Here is a 22621-nt window from a genome sequence, read left to right as displayed (position 1 = left end):
AAGTAGCGCGTGCGAGACTCGGAAGACGCGAAATGAAATCTTTTACTATTAGTCTAGTAAAATTTATCTTATTTTTCATTTCACACATAGACCAAGTTGAAGTTGGGAAAGCTTCAACGGGCTTGCTTCATTGACACTCCACGAGAATCCAAGGGCATCCTTTGGTAATTTGAAAAGTCATTAGTCGTTGCTCTTGCTTGTAATTTTGGAAATATGATACAGTTGATACTAGTATAGTACTAGAAGATTATTAGTCCACCAATGTGCAGCGTGCAGGACTTGTTATGATTTTTTAATTAAAGATAAACTACTAGTACTATGGTCCTGCTAATATACTATTTTCTCTCTTTTCTTTATTTTAGACTATATAGATTAAAAATTATAAGAATGTAAAAAGTAAATTTCTTACAAGAATTCGAGGATATTCTTTGGTCATTTTATTTAATCACGAACTCTTTTTTTTTTTCTAGATATATTTTTTTTGGTAAGAGACACTCATATTTGATACTACTAAAAAGAATAAAAAGTAAAATAAATACCGTAATGTATATTTTTATGTGAATGTGACAAAATATTTGTGATCGAAGTGTCCCACCAACATGTCATGGATGACCAAAGCTATATTCTACTTCTACGAGCATTCAACCAACAATTTGAAGAGAAGCATGCCACTTTCTTTGTAAGCAAGCATGCCACTTTCTTTATAGGGAATTCTTTGCTCTTCTTTTCCTTTTTTTTCTACTACTTTAAATATAAATTTTTCTGAGTTTTTTCTGGATTTCTTTCTTACATAATTTCTTTGACATTTTCAACTATATTGGATTGGAAAATGAGAAGATCAAGATATATAATGGCATAGTTATTTATTTATTTATAATGAATCTGGAAATCGAATCAACGACCTCTAGCACACTACTCAAATCTCTCATCACTAGTTGCATAATAATTTTTTAATATTAATCAAACAACACATGTGCATTAAATATATGCTACGGTATGTGGTAACTGGATTTAGACTATGCAAAATCTAAATTTTGATAAATCATTATCATATATAAAATCTTAGGCCATATATAGTGGCATCCCAAGTATCTTCATGACTTCGATTCTTTTCACAGTTTATAGGAAAAGTTATTATTGGTTTGGAGGTTAATTTAAAACTCATTGTCATCTCTTCTTATGAGTTTTATTTTGCACAAATTTATAAAATATCCAATTTTATAATATTGGCATTACTAATTGTGTTAGGTTTTATAGATTTTTATTTCATAATATGAAACTTTGGTTCTTCCATTTATAAATTGAATCGAATATGTGTTATCAATTAAGCCACTTTTATTGAGTTAAAAACCCCATGATCTAATTTGATTCTCTAAATCTGTAGATAGATATATAAAATATCAATTATAATTTTTTATAAGTTACATATTCAAATAATAACTTTAATTATATTTCTTATTTTACAAAACAAAATAAAATACATGTAAAGATAAGATCAAACTTTTTATTAAGAAAAAAAAAAGATAAGATCAAAATTCCAAACTTTCAATTTGCCAAAAAGATTTCCAAATTTCTATTAATACTTTGGTACTTTTCTTTTGACTAAATTAATACTTTGGTACTTAGTATTTAGCATAAATAGGTGTATATATAATATTTTCAACTTTCTATTTAATGTGAAATTTTGAATTTGAATCTGAATCATTGTAGCTTTTTTTTTTTTTCTCCGTATCACTTTCATGAACCAAAGAAATTATATGTATCTGGTCTATATTTAGACCATATACATATACCTTTTCCTTATATATTTTTTTTTATAAAAAATTTTTTTTGTTAAAGAAGTAATATTTTGATTGGTCTACTCTTTTACCATATAAAATATAAATAAAATAATGTCCCATTTGATTTTAGACTATAATATAAATATTTTCACTCTTTAGCTGCTGTTGATATGAGACTACACCACTTTCACTTTTCTTAATTTTTCCACCAAACCTCTCTTTTTCTTTTCTTTCTTTCTTTCACCAAAAAACTATGTCTTCAATCATAACCTCACAAGGTGCTGTTTTTGCAACCGCCATGGCTGTTTCCGGCACAGTCATCCTCCTTGCTCTCCGTTTACAGAAATCTCTCCCACCAACCCAATTCTCTCTTCATGAAATTCCATCTTCTTCTTCTCCAACTCCAATTTTACGATCTTGTATATCCTCTGGTAAGTTATAAGTTGATTATTACTACACATTGATTACAAAGATTTCATCTTTTTAGTGTTTATTTTGCTAACACAATTCTGGGTTGTGTAACAGATGAAAAGAAAACAAAGAAAAAGAAGAAAAGAGTTCATTTTGCAGAAGATGTTATGGATTCTTGTAAAGATGGAGAAGAATACAGAAAACAACACCAACAACAACAACAACAACAACATGGTACTAATAATACTATGAATAATACTAAACATTCTTTGAAGATAAATTCAAAATCAAAGGTGTCAAAGAATTGTAATGGTGGGAATGAGAACAGAGGAATGCCTGCAAACAGAGTTGCTTTGTATAATGGAATTCTTAGGGATCGTGTGAATCAACGATTGGGTTATTGTTGAATTTTATGTTGTTTTTTTTTTGGTTTGTGAATATGAATATTCTGTGATTATGCTTATTTTTTCACCTTTTTTTTTTTGGAAGTACAGTTGGTAGGAAAAATAGGGTCCACCACAAACAAAGGCTAATATAGTTGCTGGATTTGTCTTGTGAATTATGAAGATGATTTTATTTTTGTTCATATTTTCTTGTGTTTTGGTCTCTTCATAAATCCAAAGGCAATTGTGTTAATGTAGACCCTTTTTTCCCTTGATATCCGACCTATTAGACTGCTTAATCTGATTTAGAGGTCAGTTTTAGCATTGAGTAGTTCTTTTTCTATTTAGTATTTAGAAAAACAATATGCGGTCAATCCAATGTTCAAAGTTTTAGTTGTGTTGTGATTTTGTTACATGTAAATGCAAAATTAATGTAGTAGATCTTGAATGAAAATAATACTACCAAGTTGTTGTTTTTTTAATTGTATTATAATTTATATGATGAAGGTCAATTTTTATGACGTATAGTCACAGGAAAGTGTTGTTTGCTGTTAACTTTAGTGAAAGGAATTGTAAAGATAGAATCTTATCAATTGGGTGGGTGAAATTTGAGTTAGAATTAGGGGGTTAAATTATCAATTTACAAAATTAAGATCGAGTGCAGTCAAGCTACAGTCATCAAATCAGAGTCATCTGAGTTCTAAACATAAAAAATTTAACTTTGAATTATAAATCGTCCGATCTTAAGCAAACGATTATAGTTTGTCTCATTGACTAGTCATGGGTGACGACTTGACCGAAGTCAACTCCTTGTTTTTTCTCGGTCAAGACAATATTAATGCCTTCTGAATTTTGTTCTAGTCATTGTAATGTGAACATGGTCATCAACCATCATGTGCAAAGGGGGAGAGTTACCTTTCTTTTCTCAATAGGTGGATGAACCAAAGTGGATAGTTAAATGAAAAAATTGACCTTGACCTAACCTCACAAGCGTTACTCAACCCAATTCATACTTTAGGTTATATTATTTTTTAGGATAGATCAAAGTTATCCATTTTCCCCTAACAATTCATCCCCCCCTGCCAAAACCCTCAATGAGATTAGGCCAATTCTTAACCTCATTTAATAAAAGAATTAAGCTCCAACTCCAATTACCCTAAAAAAAAAATATGAACAAAACACAAGAAAATATTTCATCCAATTTCATTCTTTTATTAAATATTTCATCTGACTTTAATTATAAATAAATATTCATTTTATAAATTCATTGAATAACTAATATATCTGTCTTAATTATAGATTAGATATATTAATTTTTCAATTAATCTAAAAAGAGAAAATTTAACTATAATTAAATCCGGAGGTAGTAACCGATAAATTGGTCTTTGACACTCACAAATAGATTCATGAAATTATAACACATTAATTTGACTATTTGAAACTCACATCACATGCAATACAATTGTCTTTCATTATCCAAAAATAAGAAAAAAAGTAATGATAAATAAAATATAAAAAAATACTAGTAATAATTGTATCACATTCCTTTGTTTTGTGGTCTTCAAAATCATTTAGTGTAGGGCAGTCGACCAATGCATGTTGGAAAAGCAGCAATAGTTTCCAAAAGACTAGAAATAACATAGGCAACTGAAAAATTTGTTGGGTAATCTGGGTCGTGTTATGGTGAAACAGAATCATGATATCAGCTTATTTGTCCCATTAGGCCAATTTGTTCTATCAACTAACCCCTGCTTCCTTCCTTCTATGTGAAACCAAAATTGGGAGTAGCAGCGTGTGGGGCTCTTACCCTATGTGTAGTGTATGTATATGTGCGTCCCATATTCTATTTCTATTTTTTTTTAATCTTATTATTTATATTATTTTTTGTTTGAATTCTCCAATTTTTAGGAGTATTCTTATGAATTTAACTCGAATTTTTTTTAAACAATTAATTTCAAAGAAAAATCATTCATTTAAGTTTGGTTTCACCACCAATATCTTGTTCATTGGACCATTTAATCTGATTTATGAGTCAGTTTTAACTTCTTTCAATTATAGTTGTGGAGGATTAAATTATGGTCATCCCTATCAAATCCAACGTTAATTACCACTAAATCGAAATTCATTCATTCAAGTTTATTTAGAGAGAAAAAACAACTTGAAGTTTATTTGATGATTGTGTTGATGGCGTGGCGTGAAAGCAGTTGCATGATCGAAAATAAATACAAAAAAGTCGGTTACCCAACAAACACATATTGAGTGTTTGACTAATTATCTCAATTCTCAATCAATGAGAAGCCAGAGTGACTTGAAATGGTACCACCATGTCTACATCCCCTTCGTCACTCAACATGCTTAGCCAATTATTGAACTACCCATGTGAATTACTAGTGTAGTCTTATTAAGGTAGTAGTACAAGTTGGTAGAATTTTTTATTTTTTTTAAACTTAAAATATTTTTAAAGAAAATGTTAACAAGTGGAATATACTAATTAACGAATCTAATATAACAAAATACTCTTTTTGATCTTGTATATAAATAAATATTTTTTTCATGTTTATTGAATAACGAATGTATTTAGTCAATAATATAAAATAAATACATGTTATTCAATGAATTTAAAAGGGAAATTTTTGCTTATATATGAAATTAGGGGAATAGTCTTGAAACTTGTGTAATTTGGTCCCATTTGGATAAACATATTATACAAATACTTATAGTATCGTAAGCTCTTATACTCAATAAGTTATTTAAGTTTGGATATATACATTAAAAAGTACTTACAATCATTCTCTTCCGCGTTCTGGGGCTTGTTCCCACCAATTCTTGCTTAGTTCATCCCCGAACCACATTATATTGAGAGATATCTGATTTGATACCATTTGTAACTTCACATACTATTACCTCCATAAACATAACATAATCTTTTCAATGTGTTTTATCGTCGCTCTAGAATTTCTGGAAACTTCCTAAAATGTTACACATCCCAAAATTGCTTCAAGTCAAGTACAAACAACTAAATAGTTCTTGTGGTATGAACTTTCTGAAAAGAAGATGCATCTTATAAATCATCTTCTACCATTCAGTCTAACACTATACAATAATACAACATCAAGATATTTTTATTTTCGATGTAAATTCAATTCATTCATGTGCCCTTTTGCTCAAAAAGGTCCTAAATATAACATGCACGCCGAGTATCACTCCACTCCGCACCCATATACTCTCTTTTTAAATAATGCGGCAAAATTTGTGTGGAGTATATCAGAACACTATAACATTAAATAATGCGGCAAAATTTTGAATTTGGATCTCCTATGTTTGTGTGCTTGCACAATACAACATTTGTATGTATTTTGTGTTTTTTATTTTTTATCAAGTAAATTCATTTCTAAGTGAATTACTAAAATCTTTGGAATTCGTACTCTTACCTCTTTATAAATAATTTTTCTATAGATAATAAAATGGCACTTATCATGAGTGCTGCATCATGCAACAACCGTATATGTTTCAATCATTCACACCTTGAATAGAAAATGAACAAAACCATGTGATTTGTTAATATAAAGTATTTTTAATTTGTTAATTTGGCCATTCAAAGTTGCTAAAAGATTCCAGTGTTTTATTATATACAATGCTAATTTTTTCTTGAACTTTTATAATATATTAAAAAATTCGAATGTACCAATACACTTATTATAAATTAAAAGATATTTGTCGACTATTATATTTTAAAGAAAATAGTTTCATAAAAAAAATACAATTTCATTATTTTTTGACGGAAACAATTTCATTGTTTATAACCTTTTTTTTTTTTGACGCATTGTTTATAACCATTAGATTAGTTTTTTGCATTTATTCATAAAAAAATATTTGATTTTTTATTACAATTTTTTAAATGATAGAATTTTTTCTTACAAAATATTCATTTACTTACAAAATATTCATTTATCTATTAATTTAGTGATCTAATGTACAATGCATAGCAATTTTTTTATTTTATCAAAATTATGCTATTATTTTCTAAAAAAAAATGCTATTATAAGTTAAGAAAAATGCTAAATAGTCCCCTTTTAATTTAATAATTTGATTAGACAATGGTAAATGGTTACATGCTGGGGGAAATCCCAACGTACGATTATAGGAATCTTTCATCTTAATTTGTACTCATTTAATTATCTAAAACAGATAAGATTTTTATTTTAAATAAAGCCCGTACGTTATCCATATGACCATGTTACGTATACTTCTAGAATAAAAATTGATTGATGATGAATGGCCAATATTGAAACCATATTCTCTAAAAGAACCAAATTAAATCTTTAAGTTAATGGACATATATAGTATTAGTAGTATAAGTATTGATTGGCAAGAATATGCTTAATTTGCAGCCACATTATTTTCCTCTCAACAAGCTTTATCCTTGTCGTGTATTTGGTTAGCTACCACGTGGAGTTTATGGCGTGCTCGAAACAACACAATGTTTAGAGAAGTTGTTGTTAATGTGTCTGTCATAGTGGATCAGATAATTTTTATTACGTGGTTTTGATTTATAGGTCGTATAGGGAACAATTCTTGTTATAAGTTCTCTGATTGATGTAATAATCCATTAGCCTGCCTCCATAGTATATAATGGAGGTTCACCAAATTGTAAGAGTTGAGTACACCTTATACTTCTTATAATTTAATTATTTGCTTATAAAAAAAACACATAGCTATGCATGCCATTCAAAAAAAAATAACACATATACTCGAATTGACATTCTACCTGTCTGTTATTCCTTATCTGATCACTGTATATATTGAGGCAAATTAAAGCATAATTCATAGTCCACAAAGTGCAATAGATGGATGGGATTTTTCCTAGCAAATTATTAATATAGATAAATACAAAAAAAAAAAAAATTGTGGTTGAGGATCATGTGGATTATTTTTATAACAATCCTAGGAGAGCTAAACATGTATTGGTCATTATTAATTAGACTTCTATTATTTGACAACTAGACTTTGAAGAAATACATCTACCAAAAAGAAAAAGACTTCGAAGAGATGCCTCTTTTTATACGACATGTGCAAGTGCTCCTAATAACTAATATCTCAATTTATTCTTTAGAGAAAGAATCACATATTTTTAATTCTTCTTGAGAAGTATAAGAAATGATTCTTGAGAAATAAAAACATATTAATATAGACTTTCAACGGCACACACACACATTTACAATTTATTAACTCTAAAATTTCACAATTTACAATGAGGGGAGTTTGAGTTTGAGTGATTAGTGATCAAAGCTTTGTTGGCAAAAGCTAATGAAAGTAGAGAACGACACACACACACACCCATTTTCAACGGCAACTACAAAGCAAGATGACATATTCAAATCTCACCAATGCTATTGGATTCATTCACTTTCCATATAACTTGATCAACTTTATGTTAATTGTTTTTTGGATTGTTTAATATAGGAAAAGGAAGTTTCTAGGAAACTTGGTTGTTTTCATGTCATGTGGACCACACATTGCATACGTCCATCTCCACAAATATGAAAAAAGATCCCATGCTTTTTGGCCTAAAGAGTAAACGTTGCCTCTTAACCCACCATTTTTATAATAAATAAACACTCACCAATAATGCTTCCTCTTTTACGTCATTCTTTTCTATGATTAATTAAGGTTGTATTATGGTATTGTATATTGTAATTATCTGCACAGAAAATTATTGCTATCATTTGATTAATGAACACGCAAAAGTTTGAAAACGGAGTTTTTCAAGTGCGGGTACATATCTGATTGTAGAATTTGTTACTAGAGATCAGATAATGTTTAAAATTAATTTGGAATGCTTGTCTTAAACATAAAAAGTGTAATAGTATTAGTTTTTTTTTTTAACAAGCAAAATATAAATATATTATAAGGAGTGTTATTGGAACATCAATTTGTTAACAACTTTGGACACTTTTCTTTCCCTTATTTTTATTGGACAAAAACAATAGAGAGATAGGGGAGGGAGGAAATAAGAATATAACGTGAGTATGAGAGAGAAAATTCTCATAAAATTGTCACAACTAGATTTTCACATAACATTTCACATAAAATTGACTATGTTGTAGAGCTGATTGAACGCACTTAATAGCTTTTTGAAGTGCAAAGTCGAAGAGATTCAGTTCTTATTAAATATTAACATTAAACAAATTATAAATAAAATATGTTTACGTAGTCCAATTTTGTCCATGCATAAAAAGTTTGGAAAATATTTTTAACTTTTTTTAGTATAAAATATTATTTTCAACAGTAAAAAAATTCGTAAATAAGTTCCACATTTTTTTTGCACAGGAAAAATTGGAAATTTAGGCGATAAAAGAATTGTGGGTAGGGTGGGGGGTGTGTGGAAGAGTTTTTCTGATTCTAATCACAAGAGTCCAATCCATTTCGAATTGAAGAAGCCCAAGCCCAAGCCCAAGCCCAAGCCCATCATTCATTTTCCGCTTTGCCCTTGTTGTTTGTTGCAGTCATCATCGTCGAATTGAACTCCACTTGCCAGAAAACGCAGCTGGATTTCGTCGGAGTAAGAAAGAAGCCGCCAGAAACAGAGATAAACTCATCCAGGTTTTCCTCCTTTTTCCATCCCCATTTCTGTTACTGTTGCTTTCGATTTCATTCAATTCAACTGTTTTGTATTCATATGCTTCCTGTAGAATCATATTTGTGATGTAGTATGATAGTTATATGATAGTTTGTTGATTTTACTTGTTCAGAAATCATGAAGGTGCGTTCATCTGTGAAGAAGATGTGTGAGTATTGTAGGACTATTAAACGCAAAGGACGAGTCTATATAATGTGTACAGCAAACCCTAAGCATAAACAAAGACAAGGCATGTCAACATTTGCAAATGATGCTTCGTCTCATCAACCGTATGTTTTCTTTCGACTAATTGTAGATTCATTCTTCGTATGCGTGTTTATTAGATTCAGACTCAAAATATGAAGCTCTGTCACATGGACACCGGACACAACACTGACACGCAAACACTAGTCATAATATGAGAAAATACTAGTAGTTATTATTGAATTAATGTAAACACGTATGTCGGTGTCACTAACATTTGTCAGACACGCCTTCAATCTGAAGTGCGCGATGCTACATAGCTATTATTTTTAGGGTTTATCACATCCATTTGCCATGTGTACACACTTTTATTAATGTTGTAGGCTTTGTTTGGCAAAAGTAGAAGATAAGCTAATCTTAGTAGATAAACGCGTCCTAGTTGATAGCTTAGAGTTGAAAAACTAGCTCATTGATTTTGAAGTGTTTGGTGAATTAGCTGTTGAACTGGTTGATAAATGTAAAACAACATAAAGATATGTTTATATAAATTTTATCATGGGGTAGAGTACTGGTGTATAATGCCAATTATAATGGGCAGCAGTGTGTACACCATTTGAGGTAGTTTATGGTAGGGCTCCACCTTCCCTATCTAAATTCGTACCCGGGAAGTTTTGGTGGAGGTGTCGTGCAAGACCTAATCAGCATAGATGAAGTGCTACAACAACTTAAACATAATCTGGAAAATGCAGAAGAGCATATGAACCACTAATCATCCAGCACAGAAGACTAGGAACATGCAAGGCACAATATAAGGCAAGTTTGCTCCAAATTGGCAGCATGATAGTATGTGCCTTAACAAGTTATCAAACAAATAGGTTCCGTTGCTTTCAGTTTACAACTTTTAGAGCAGACATGGTGAGCTGGTACACCAGATTCTGGTGTGTGTGTGTGGAAGGGAAGACCAGGCTTAATCAGATGATAAGCAGTTTATGCAGGAGAGCAGTTTCACTGTTTCAAGAGTCCTTGGTGACAAGGTTGATCTTCTAGAGGGTAGTATTGTTAGTGATGGGCAGCAGTCACAGGATGGTTTTGAAGGGGTTTACATGAAGAGGTGGCTGGAAGTAGCTCAGCTGGTTACTATAATTCAGGGTGTGTTAGGAACAATTGTTTTAGTAATTAGAATACTTCTATTTTACTAGTAATTAGGATGCTTCTATTTTAGTAAATAGGATACTTCTATTTTACTAGTAATTAGGGTGCTTCTATTTTAGTAATTAGGAGATTTATTAGAAGGTAAATTATATCGCACACAAGTTAAATGATACTCCCTCCGTCCCAAAATATAAGCAAAAATTGGTCAATGAAAGTTGATGTATTTGGTTTAAAATTTAGTCCAGATACATTCACTTTTGTTGACCTCCTTTTGCTTATATTTTGGGACGGAGTAGTATATAGTTGTTAAACACACTCCAGTCCACATAACAATTAAGCCAACCATTATGGGGCCCCAAGAACAATTTTATAAAATTTGCTAAGATTTTTCCTTTTCTCCCCAAGTTTAAGCTTCATAGTCTCTTTAAGTTGATGTTTGACCATCGTTCGAAAGTGATGAAACCATTGTTTCTTTTAAGTGTTTTCAAGCATTGTATACCTGTTTGTTTCAGTGTTTGAGGCAGAGAAAGATTTTTATTGAGTTCATTTGTATCATTGCTTATAGTTTAAAGCTTCCAGGTAAACAAATTTGTATTTTTAGATTGTTCTAGTATTGATATCTAAAATACCTGGAGCTTTAGATTATTCTAATCTTGATATTTAAGATCTTTATTTACGACCCAAAAAAAATCTGCCGATTTTAAGCTCCTGTTGAGATTTTCACAGGGAGTTTAAAGCTATCGGCATGGTTGCAGCCACATGTCTTAGTGTTGCTTTCATTCAACTGTCAATAGGAGTCTTGATTTGTGGGATTCTATCTGAGTTTGATAAAATGTATGATGTCGGAATGTGTGTGAATATTTTTGTACCAATTGCATCCCCACCTTCTCTTTAGTCAAGTCTCCAGCCGTGGTCTTTAAATCTCCCTCATCCATTTTAGAAACAAAGCTCACGTTGAGGCATAACTCTTCCTCTTTAAAATGCACTGTAATAAAACCATAATCCCCTTCCTTTTTCCTCTTTTTTTGGACCAAACCATAATCCCCTTCCTTGTCTACCTCGTTTTCTTGCAATCTAAAGTAAAAAATTAAGAACTGAAATGAAATTTTGAGAAAAGAAAAATATGGGAGAGGTATTTGTTGGGTTACCATTGAAAGTCAAAAGATACACAAAGGAGAAACTTTGGGAAGAAAAGAAACGGTAATATGAAAAGAAGATATAAGTTAGTATAATAAAAGAGGGAATACAAAGCGTTACTTTGGGAATTTTGTAACTTTAATTGGATAGGGAGGTAACTGCAAGCAGGGACGGACCTACGTAATGACCTGTGTAGGCACCCGCACCCACTATGTTTTAAGCAACCTTATATATACATATACACCAAGTATAAAGAGAAGGGACTGAAGGCATAAAACTATATACACTGCTACGTATTAACTTGTGTAGGCACCCACTTATTTTTCTTACAAATGAGAGAGAAATGATACTTATGGAGAACTGATTTTACAGGCTCTATTCTCTCCAAACTCAAATATAAGTAAAAAATAGTAACAAAAGTTTATGTATTTGGTTTAAAATTTAAATCAGATGTATTAAAAAAAAGGTCTTGCATTGACACATGTTAAGGAACACAAAAGTAGAAGTTTTACATTGAGAAAAACAAAAAATTGACTTTTAGAAAGTTAAATGCACATCTCTTAAGATTAATTTTCTATATTGAGTTCTGCTAACATGTGTCTTTAGGACAGACGACGTTAGCATTCTCCTTTAAAAATTTGACTAATTTTTACTTATATTTAGACCATAGTATACTATACTTATTGCCCCCATTGCTCAAAATTTCTGGATCCGTCCCTGACTGCAAGTATAAAAGCCAAATGTATATTGTTACAAAATATAAGCTCTTCCGATGACATAGTAAGTGAGACACAAGTATGTTGGGCATCCCCAGATTTCGCCTTATTAGAATTCATTAGTGTATAGCCGTCATAGCATCAAGGTAGTAAAATATAGGATATAAATAGGAATTAGGGAGAAAACGTAGAGGCGTCAGGAAAGAAATAATGAAAAACTGTTCTACAGCGTAATAAGACGACTCTCTTTTGGGAGGTCGCAGACCTTTTCTGAAAAATGAATAAAATCCTCTATGATATTTTCTAGAGTTCATAACATGTTCAAGTAGTTTATGAACAAATGTTCTAAGCTAATGAAAATGAGATTAATTTGTTCATTAAATGCTTTTCCTTTTGTCAAACAAAGCTTAAATAAACTACTCAAATACTCAATTATAAGCTAGTGGATGAGACACTTGCCGAAGTCATAGTTGATCGGCATAATTTTTCTTCTCCTTTGCCCATGTATACTAAGGTTATAGAGATGACTGATTTATTTTGACATGCAATGTTACTGACTTGTGACAGTCCAAATGATGCTCTACTCGTTTTTGTTTCATTTACTCTTAATGCGTATTGAATTCCAGTAATGTGATCGCTATTTTTTTAAAATCAATTCAGGTCCGTGGATATAAGTCCAAGTAGTGCCACACAGGAGATTAAGCCAATCTATACTTTGCGAACAGGTCTGGCTTCTGTTGTTCCTCAAAGGCACAGCTTGTCTATGTTGTATGGATGGAGAGTTGGCCTGGCCTCTATTCTGTCTAAGAAGTAGGGAAGATAATTAGCAACTTCTAATACAAGGAATAAATATGAAGATATTGTTAGTCAATTGTACTGGATCGAGGCCTCTAGCTTGCTCCCTACTTACTTTGTATTGGTTGATGAAGTTATCTCCCTGTACTTGTTTTGCTCTGCGCAATATTTGATATGTCACTTGTGTGGATTTTGTTACTTTGTCAAGATGGTCAATAGAAGGTACCTTTGTTAGTTGTTACAGTATTTTTTCGGTTTTCACTGGATCAGCGGAGCACAATTAATACGCGCCCACCTCCTTTAACGATATAATAACTCGAAACAAAGATGAGAATTATTTGCAATTTTTTTTTTTGAAGGAATTATTTGCAATATATTGTTATCTATATATTTTACTTTTTTTTTGTGCTCTTTAATGCATCACTCTCTTAATTCTACATCATGACCCCATTTGTTTTAGTCATTCATAGTGATATGAATTGTCTAATATAGTGATATGGATAGATCCGGGTAGTCAAGCTGTAAAAAGGAGAAACAGGGACTAGTTGCAGTTGGTAGGAATTTATTCCTAACATTAATTGTGTGACCTGGTGAATGGAAGAAAATCTTTGTTGTTCATGTAATACCCACTCCTTTAAAATTGCTGACGCTTAACATGAGTTGTATTTCTTTAGATTTTTCAAAATAAATCAATTTTTATTTTTTTATTTTTTTATATGTATAATCAGTTTAAATAACCATTGTTTGGAAATTGGATACTGCACGAGTAGGTGAATCATAAAAAGATTGAAAGACATAAAAACTTCAACAGAAACAATCAAATCAAATTTTAGTTGAGATCAACTCCATAGCTACATGATGGGTTGACCTAAAACTCAACCATTTCGGATCAGGTTGTTTGAGACATCTCATTGTTTATATGCCCTTAATATGTGTTGTAGAAGCTCCCTAGAGTCACCTACTATGTCACTTGATCTTTGATCTTATAAGATTTGTAGAAGCTCCCTGTGCTTGTCCAGAGCAACCCATCATGTCATTGTCTTTTTTATTTCGGCTTACCTTTACCTTTGTCCCTTACATTTATTTTAGGTTTTAATTTTGTCTCTTATGTTTAAAAAGTATCAATTTGGTCCGTTATATTTTCATTAGGTTTCAATTTAATGTTTTCCGTTAATTTTGTCACTAACACCGTTTGAACTATACACGTGTGTCCAAGTGTCCACGTATCTGTCCACATATGCAAATCGATTGCTACATGTGACAAAACTAACGGAAATGACTAACTAATGAAAACGGTAAAAACGTAAAGAACCAAATTAATACGTTTTAAAGAGACCAAATTAAAACAAAAAATAAACGTAAGAGAATAAATGTATAGTAAAATATTTTATTTTCCAAGACATGTAAAGAAGGAATATTTGATGCAATGGAACTGTGGGAAAGAAAGAGATAAGAAAGGCAGAGTCATTTGAGTGATATCTGTATTATGCTATTTCATTTATTTTGCATTTTTTTACACAAGCTAAACGGAAAGGAAAAAAAATCAAAGAAGGTTGACCCGAACTTTTTATGCGTTGAATATAGTATCATTGTGGGATATATGACAAAAATATGTTTTTTTTTTTTTTTTATATAAAAATATGTTTTTTTTAATATCTTGATAATTGGCGTTCTAAAAGAGTCAATTAAAAAATAAAGAAAACATTTTTAAAATATATATTTAATACATTGGTAATTAAATATTATTTTAGTTGTCTACTAATGTTCCAAAGACAATGATCAAAATTCATCTGTGTATAATCGTTCATGAATTATTATGAAAGTCCACTTACTAAATATGTTAATTCATGAGCCAGTTGGCAATATTATGGTCGATTGGTCGTAGGTATTTGACAGAGTAACAGCCAATAAAGAGTATTAATTATTGATGAAAATATTTGATTTGATTGAAGCTCACTATTTTTATTTTTTTTCCAATGAAATTGAAAATCGACCAAGAACTTTTAGGATATTACTCAAATTTCTTACCATTAGACTAAATCTAAAGGCTTAACTCACTATTTAACTAAACTTGATTTTTCTTCCATTAATTTTATTTAGATTTTTTTTATAAATAACTTTATTTATATTTAGATTGAAACTTATTCTCCTTTTATCTCTAATAATTTTGGTTTAGTTCATTTAGACCTCTAATGAAATTCATATTTAAGAAAGCATAGTCATAATTTATACATAGATCATTCCGGTTGACAGAAATGATTAAATTTTCTACTCATCTCTCTTGTTAGATTTAAGTCTAGAATACAGCAATTAATAATCGATAAATTATATAGAAAATTCTCAATAAAATTGTTGTTTTAATTTGACTTGCATGAGATGTGCATCCCGTAATCTAATTTTTTTTATTTTATAACTTTTTACTCACTCCGATACTGATTATAAGAAAATATTCACTTTTTAGATAAATTCAAAATTTGATATATCTAAACAAACGAGATACTATAGTTTAAACTTTAAAGTATAAAGTTGAACATAGTCTAAAATGTTTTCATTTTTAATGAATATGAAAATTATTATTCCCTCCTATATTAATTACAAACAAATATTTATTGAATAATTAAATACTTATTTATTTTAACGAATTATTAATTGGTCTAGTAATGATATAAAAAATATAGTTCAATTCCCGCAACTATGATTTGGAGAGGATTGAATTGATATCATATTATGCAGTCTAGTGGACCGAAAAGAAACAGAGATGTGAATAATTATTATAGTTTTGAAAATGAAATAAATGAGAGATATGAGTCAGGTAAGTGTAGCTGCTGAGTGGTGTGTGTGGGTATCTCTCTCTCCTGTTGAGCGTTGGTTAAACGACAGACAGTGACAGTAGTGCAGCAGCAGACACGTTAATATCCAAGGAACGAAGGTAACACACACACCCACAACTATACCGTGTCTTTCATTTTCTTCTTCTTCTTCTTCTTCTTCCAAGGAACAAACAAAAATCTCTTCTATTTCTTTCTATGTGCTTCTCTTGATTTTTGGTGAACAACAACAACAATAGATGCTGATGATTACCGCTTGGATCACTGACCTCTTCGCTTGCATGGGGTGAGTGAGTCACTTCCTATTGCTATTGCTATTGCTATTTTTATTATATATACACATACCTATATATAGGATTCATTATTATTAGGTACTATTTCTCAATCAATTTGTTTCATTTTATTCAATTTCCATTTCTAGCTTAAGGTATCAATTTTGGCTTGAATCTTTCAATTGTTTGACTTGTACTGTATTATTTATTTATATCAAAAGGGGAGGGTTTGCCAATCAAAATTAGGTTTTTACTGTTTACTACTCAAACCTATTTAGTGTCATAAATTCACCTAACAAGTCTTTGCTACACTATCTACAGTTTTTTCATCCTTTTCTTTTCTTTGCATTAATAATTTATGTCTTGTCTATTCTTGGGAGTTCACTACTCTTGTGGTTATTTATTCATACTCTTTTCGTTCACTATTTATATATAAGCACTTTTTAGGTTCATTGAATAACAACTGATATTATTAAAGACCAGAAATTTTTGCTTATAATAGTGGCCGGAGGAGGGAGTATGCTTTATCAATAAGAAAGGGACCGACATTCCTTAGTTATTTATAACTATTTTGCTTCTTAGGGAATGATTAAAATTAGGGTTTGAAGGAGAAAAAATGCATTTTTTTAATTGTCAAGTAGCCTCGTGGCTAGACCCACACACTTTAAGTGTGGAGAAATGAGGAATCTTAGGTTCGAACCCAAACCCCTGCAAATCAATGTCCTTGACAGCTACCAACTGCGCTGCACTCAATGGGCAAAAAAGGCATTTCTTTATTGGGAGGTATTGTGAACATTGGACGCACATATAGATATCGATGTTTCAAGAATTTGTGGATAAGTTTTTTTTTTCTCTCTTTTATGAATAAATTAGGGGATCTGATGTGACTATTGATTAGTGTGCTGTTGACAGCTTAATATAGAAGAGTGGAGTTCTACTTATAGCACTTCTTAGTTATATATAACTAATTTTACCCTAGAAGTATTTTCTATTAAAGTCTACTAGAGAAATCAATTATATAGATTGTATAAAAAATTCTGCTGGATTTAAAGTTTGTTTGGCTGTGCTGTGAATCATTAGGAAACTGCTCTGGTGGTTTAAAAGAAGTCAAAAAACAGAAAATTATGGTGTTGGGCAAAAAGTCAAATACGCTTTTATATAGCAACAAAAGCAGAAAACATGCTATTAAAGAGAAGAAACCGGTGCTTCTCCTAGGAAAATAGTGAATATTGGAAGAGAGTTCATTATGGTTGATGAATAATGATGCTTTATATAATAGCCTTTTTAAGGAAACAATTCTGGAAGAGTAAATCACAAAATGGGCGACATGAACTTGTAGGCTTTACAATGGCTTATGTTTTGCTGTGGAGAGTAAATTGCTAAATGGGCGACATGAACTTGTAGACTTTACAATGGCTTATGTTTTGCTGTTATTTAACTTGTTTTATAACAGTGCAGTGGTTGTTTTGGATGCTGTGTGAAACCTACACCAATTATTGCTGTCGATGAGCCGGCCAAAGGACTAAGAATTCAGGGGCAGACAATGAGAAAACCATCCGCATCAGATGGATTCTGGAGTTCTAGCCCTTGTGATCTGGATAACAGCACAATTCAATCTCAACGAAGTATATCATCTGTCAGTACTTTAAATCAAATCCTGTATCAAAGCAGTGCAACTTCTACTGCAGGCACTGATCCTGAATTTGTAAACCAAGGCAAGTCCTATTTTTGTTTTTGTTTTTCTTCTTAGCAATCAATATTGGAATGCTAATCTATATTTTTAGTGTAACCACATAAACCTTTTCCTTTTGTTTATATCAAAGCCCTTAGGACCAAGATAGGGAGGGGGGAACTTGACAAGCGGAGGATCAAACCCCCATCCCATCAGGTCCAGTCATGTGACCAAGGTTTTCTTCACAGAGCTGTTGGCACATGGCATATGATATTTTTTACTCGGTTTGTTTTGTTCATTATTTGGATACACTGTTCTAATAACATTGATTTTAGTTTACTTGCATATACTATTCTATGTTATTTGTGAGACTTACTTAAAGGTTAAGCCGTTAAGGTTAATTTCTGTGGGCATACATGCTGTTCTTCATTGCAGGTCTTCTTCTTTGGAATGAAAGCAGACTTCAGTGGGTTGGACGGGGCTTATCTGAGAAGCAAAGCCAACAAAAACAAGAATCCCGACTAAAGTATGTCATCAACTGCATTACATTTAACACAATTAACTATATACTCTCTAGCCAATTGTAAATATGATTTACAGACCTTGTTGTACAACCATATCCAAGATGCATCCTGATTCACCTCTAAACTGTACACACAATCTGCACCTTTTGCTCATATTTTGACGTTCTTTCTTTTTGTTTTGTTTCTCCTTTTGTGCCTTTGCAATTTCTTAATGATTGAAAGCACAAGGCATATTTTTAAGCTATTGAAAGCTTTTGATTACTCAAATCAAAATATTTTATTGATAGCTGTTATGTTTATATGGCTTTATGCAAGCTAATCGCCACCATTTGTGATTACCAGTCTTTCTGCGTTTCTCCCCTGTGGATGGCTTATCAGTTTTTGTGTTTACTGTAGTCGGAATGCAACTTATGAAAGTTTGCTTGGAACTAGACAACCTTTCCCAAAGTCCGTACCTTTATCTGTAAGTGTCTCATGTATATTTATAGTTCCTTGCCGGGACAATTGAGCTGAGAATTCAGAATTACTAATTGGCAATTTGGTTTTCAAAAATAGGAAATGGTTGAATTCCTTGTGGATGTTTGGGAGAGTGAAGGAATGTATGGTTGAGACTTGAGAGGTTAAAATGCTGAAGCTGTTTTTAAGTTAGTTTATACTTCATATGCTGTGTTTAACTCATGAAAGGCTTTAATTCATAGTCTTGCTGAGAACATTAAAAGATCAAACACAAGTTTGTTCTTCCATTGTAATTTCAAACACTAAGGCAGTCCTTTTGTTTTTTGCCTACCTGTAAATGACTGTATACCGTTTTCAAACTAAAACCAGCCTTGCTCGATGCAGAAGTTGTTAATGTTACCTGTAATTATGCATTTACATAAGTCAGGTTTCTTGTTCGTGTCATTTGTGCCTGAGGTAATATTGTAATAAGATGTCTCTCTTCTTTTATCCTTGTGAGTATATTTTTTAGTTTTACAGTGCTTAGACTACTTTTGTTATTGGAAAAATTGGCTTTGTACCGTATCGGTTGCATGCATAACTCTATTAGTTAGCATTGATTAGTATGACCATACGGTATACAGTTTTTTTTAAGATATCCTGTATGAGGGATTATGACACTATTGGAGAGAAAAAACGATTTTAGACTTTTTTTTTTTTGTGTGAACAGGTGTTTAAAATTTAAATTGCACATGAAAATGTTGTTCATAATTTTGTAATGCTTGTATGCAAGGTAGAAGATGCGCATGAAAAATCTATGTAAACAGTTTTGACTAATTTTTATTTTCTTTTTGACAAATCAGTTTTGACTATTTAGATTGCACATTTTTGTTTTTTTTTTTTTACGATTATGAGTTTACTGGTTCAATTGCTTTTTTTTTATTCCGGGTAGAGGTCTTTGACAAGGTGATCCCTTTTCCCCTTATCTCTTTATACTTTGTGCTGAAGGCATGTCAGCCCTCCTTAAACAGGCTGAATCCAATGGGAGTTTACATGGAATTAAAATCAACATGCAAAAATCTGAAATTTATTTTAGCCGCAATGTTTCTCCTGACTTGAAGAATAGGTTGTCTCAGATGCTAAGAGTCACCAAATGCTTAGGGACTGGCAAATATTTAGGCCTTCCTTCCATGATAGGCAGAAATAAGAAAGCCATCTTTAATTATACCAAAGATCGCATATGGAAAAAAATCACGAGTTGAAGTAGTAAAATGTTATCTCAAGCAGGGAAAGAAGTTATGATTAAGTTGGTAGCCCAGGCTATTTCAACATACTGCATGAGTGTGTTCCTGCTTCCAATGTCAATTGGGGATGAGATAGAAAAGATGTTGAACTCGTTTTGGTGGGGTATAAAAGAAGATGGATCTAAAGGCATAAGATGGATGAGTTGGGACATGCTTACAATGAGAAAGGAATGGGGAGGAATGGGTTTCCGTAACATATTTCAATTTGGCTATGTTGGATAAACAAGGTTGGAATTTTTTAACCAACCCGGATGCTATGGTTTCAAAAGTCTTCAAAGCTAAATATTTTTCGAACGGGGATTTTCTAGGAGTGTCTTTAGGACACAATCCTATCTATGTATGGCGCAGTGACTGGTCCTCACAGACTTTGTTAAAGCATGGTTATCGTTGGAAAGTAGGTGACGGCTCATTAATTCCTATAGAGAACACACCATGGCTTAGAGATGACCAAAATCCTCTCATCACCACCACCTCCAACCTGCATGTGCATGATCAAAAGGTGAGCAGCTTGATTGATAGTGGCACGGGACAGTGGGATATTGAGGGCATACAAACAAATTTTAATGACAGATGCTAGAGAAGTTCTTAAAATACCTCTCCTTCCTCAAGGTGCACAATATGAGATTATATGGAGGTATGATAAGAAAGGTATGCACTCGGTAAAAAGCGCTTATCGTGTTTGTGTTGATATTATGATAGATAGAAGTGAATGGAGAATCAATGGTGAGTGGAACAAGTTACGGGCTCTTGCAATTCCTCCCAAGGTGAAACATTTTATGTGGAGACTTGGAAGAGATTGCCTACCTAGCCGACAACGTTTATCTAGCAAAGGTATTGATTGTCAAGAAAATTGTGTTATTTGTCAAACATATACTGAATATAATTGGCACTTATTCTTATGTTGTAAAGATAGCATTGCTTGTTGGAGACAACAAAAATTATGGTCTCAGCTGGAACAACAAATGTTACTAGCTGATGGTTTTAATGAATTCTTTACTAACATATTGCAGCGCTTCCATGAGGATCAATTGATCACCTTTGCAATGACGGCTTGGAGTTTATGGAGGAAAAGAAACATGCATCTGTGGGAAAATAAAATAGAAACTATTATGCAGGTTGTGCATCGTGCAAATAACACGATTCAAGCTTGGTAGATGATATGCACAATCCAAAACACAACCGTTCCGAGTATGGTTCTCTTATGCGTAGTAGTAGAACTTTACTCTCTAGTTATACCAACTTTATAGTTGTTTTTGCTAGGCGACAAGCGAATGGTAGTGCTCATGCTTTAGCACGAGCAGCTCTATCTCATGCTTCTCGCGTTACTTTTGATATTATTCATCCTTATACTGTCACTATTATTTTGAATGAAATGCCTTATGTTTGTGTAAAAAAAAAAGTATTGAATGGCAGTGTTGATTACAGTTGGCAAATTTCAGTCCAAACAAATTTTAGACTAAAAAATTGTATGGCTTAACAATTTGCTAGCTTTGTTTGTGTCATTGATTGAACACGCCAGTATGTTGGCATCAATTATATAAATTTGCAAATAAAACTTGTTATTAAGCTGTCACTTAAATCTTTACCTCTTTCTGCTAACACCAGATATGCATATATATATATATATATATATGGGGGCTGCAAACTTAGACCCAGTTGGGTCTAAGTTAGCAAGGTGCACCTTTTCAGTTGGACAAAAATACCCATTTTTTTAATTTTTGAAAGAATAGAGCAACAGGGGCATTTCTGTAATTTACCCAACAGTACACGCGCCCCCACCTTCTTTTCCCACCCCCCAGGACACGTGGCAGCGTGTTATTGGACAAAATCCAAGCGCGTGCATCACACGCGCCGACAGGCGCGCGTGGGTGAAGGCCACACGCGGAGAGAGAAAGCTTTTAAAAAAGAAAGGCCACGTGTCAGCATATGATTGGCTGCGTTAATTTTTTTCCATTTAATACTTTAAACTCGATTATTTCGTCGTAAATTAATTTTTTATTTTTTATACCAAAATTCAAAATTTTTTTTTCTCTACAAATAGAGACTTGGTTCGTTTGATTTGGACACAGAAAAAAAAACCTAATTTTTCACTACCTTAATAGGAAATTGTTATATTATTTTCGCTTGCAAAATAGGGCTGCCGAATTATTGTTATGATTTTTAACTGTGTTATTGGTGACGCTTGATCATCGCCATAGTTAGTCGAACACGCTGGTGCTTAATCAACGAATTCGTTATAAAACTGAATTTCGCTTGTTAAATTAGTTCTATAATCAGCCGAAGCATAAACTGTATGAATATTCATATAAGAACCTATGATAGATGATAAACAAAGTTGCCTAAAACCAATGGATTGATTGCTTTTATATTAATTAAATTCGTAATCTC

At 32.0% G+C, this 22621-nt stretch overlaps 2 protein-coding genes across 3 annotated transcripts; both read left to right on the top strand.

Moving 5' to 3' along the window:
• Positions 1 to 1934: 1934 nt before the first annotated feature.
• On the top strand, positions 1935 to 3057 carry LOC123921799. The gene is made up of 2 exons (XM_045974477.1): positions 1935 to 2212; positions 2307 to 3057. Exons 1-2 carry the CDS (start codon positions 2035 to 2037, stop codon positions 2597 to 2599), a joined length of 471 nt encoding a protein of 156 aa, XP_045830433.1. The 5' UTR covers positions 1935 to 2034; the 3' UTR covers positions 2600 to 3057.
• Positions 3058 to 16001: 12944 nt separating this feature from the next.
• LOC123920946 lies at positions 16002 to 19439 on the top strand. 2 transcript variants are annotated; one of them, XM_045973306.1, is made up of 5 exons: positions 16002 to 16312; positions 17757 to 18013; positions 18406 to 18496; positions 18891 to 18957; positions 19050 to 19439. In XM_045973306.1, the coding sequence occupies exons 1-5, from the start codon at positions 16266 to 16268 to the stop codon at positions 19101 to 19103; spliced, it is 516 nt and encodes a 171-aa protein (XP_045829262.1). In that variant the 5' UTR covers positions 16002 to 16265; the 3' UTR covers positions 19104 to 19439. The 2 variants fall into 2 exon arrangements, with proteins under 2 accessions (XP_045829262.1, XP_045829261.1); XM_045973305.1 differs by having other exon boundaries at positions 16017 to 16312; positions 18837 to 18957.
• Positions 19440 to 22621: the final 3182 nt, after the last annotated feature.

The sequence above is a fragment of the Trifolium pratense genome, linkage group LG4 (assembly GCF_020283565.1).
Source record: "Trifolium pratense cultivar HEN17-A07 linkage group LG4, ARS_RC_1.1, whole genome shotgun sequence".
Classification (NCBI taxonomy): Eukaryota; Viridiplantae; Streptophyta; class Magnoliopsida; order Fabales; family Fabaceae; genus Trifolium; species Trifolium pratense.
The sequence above is the reverse complement of the archived record's forward strand: the minus strand, read 5'-3'. Positions and strand labels throughout refer to the sequence as shown.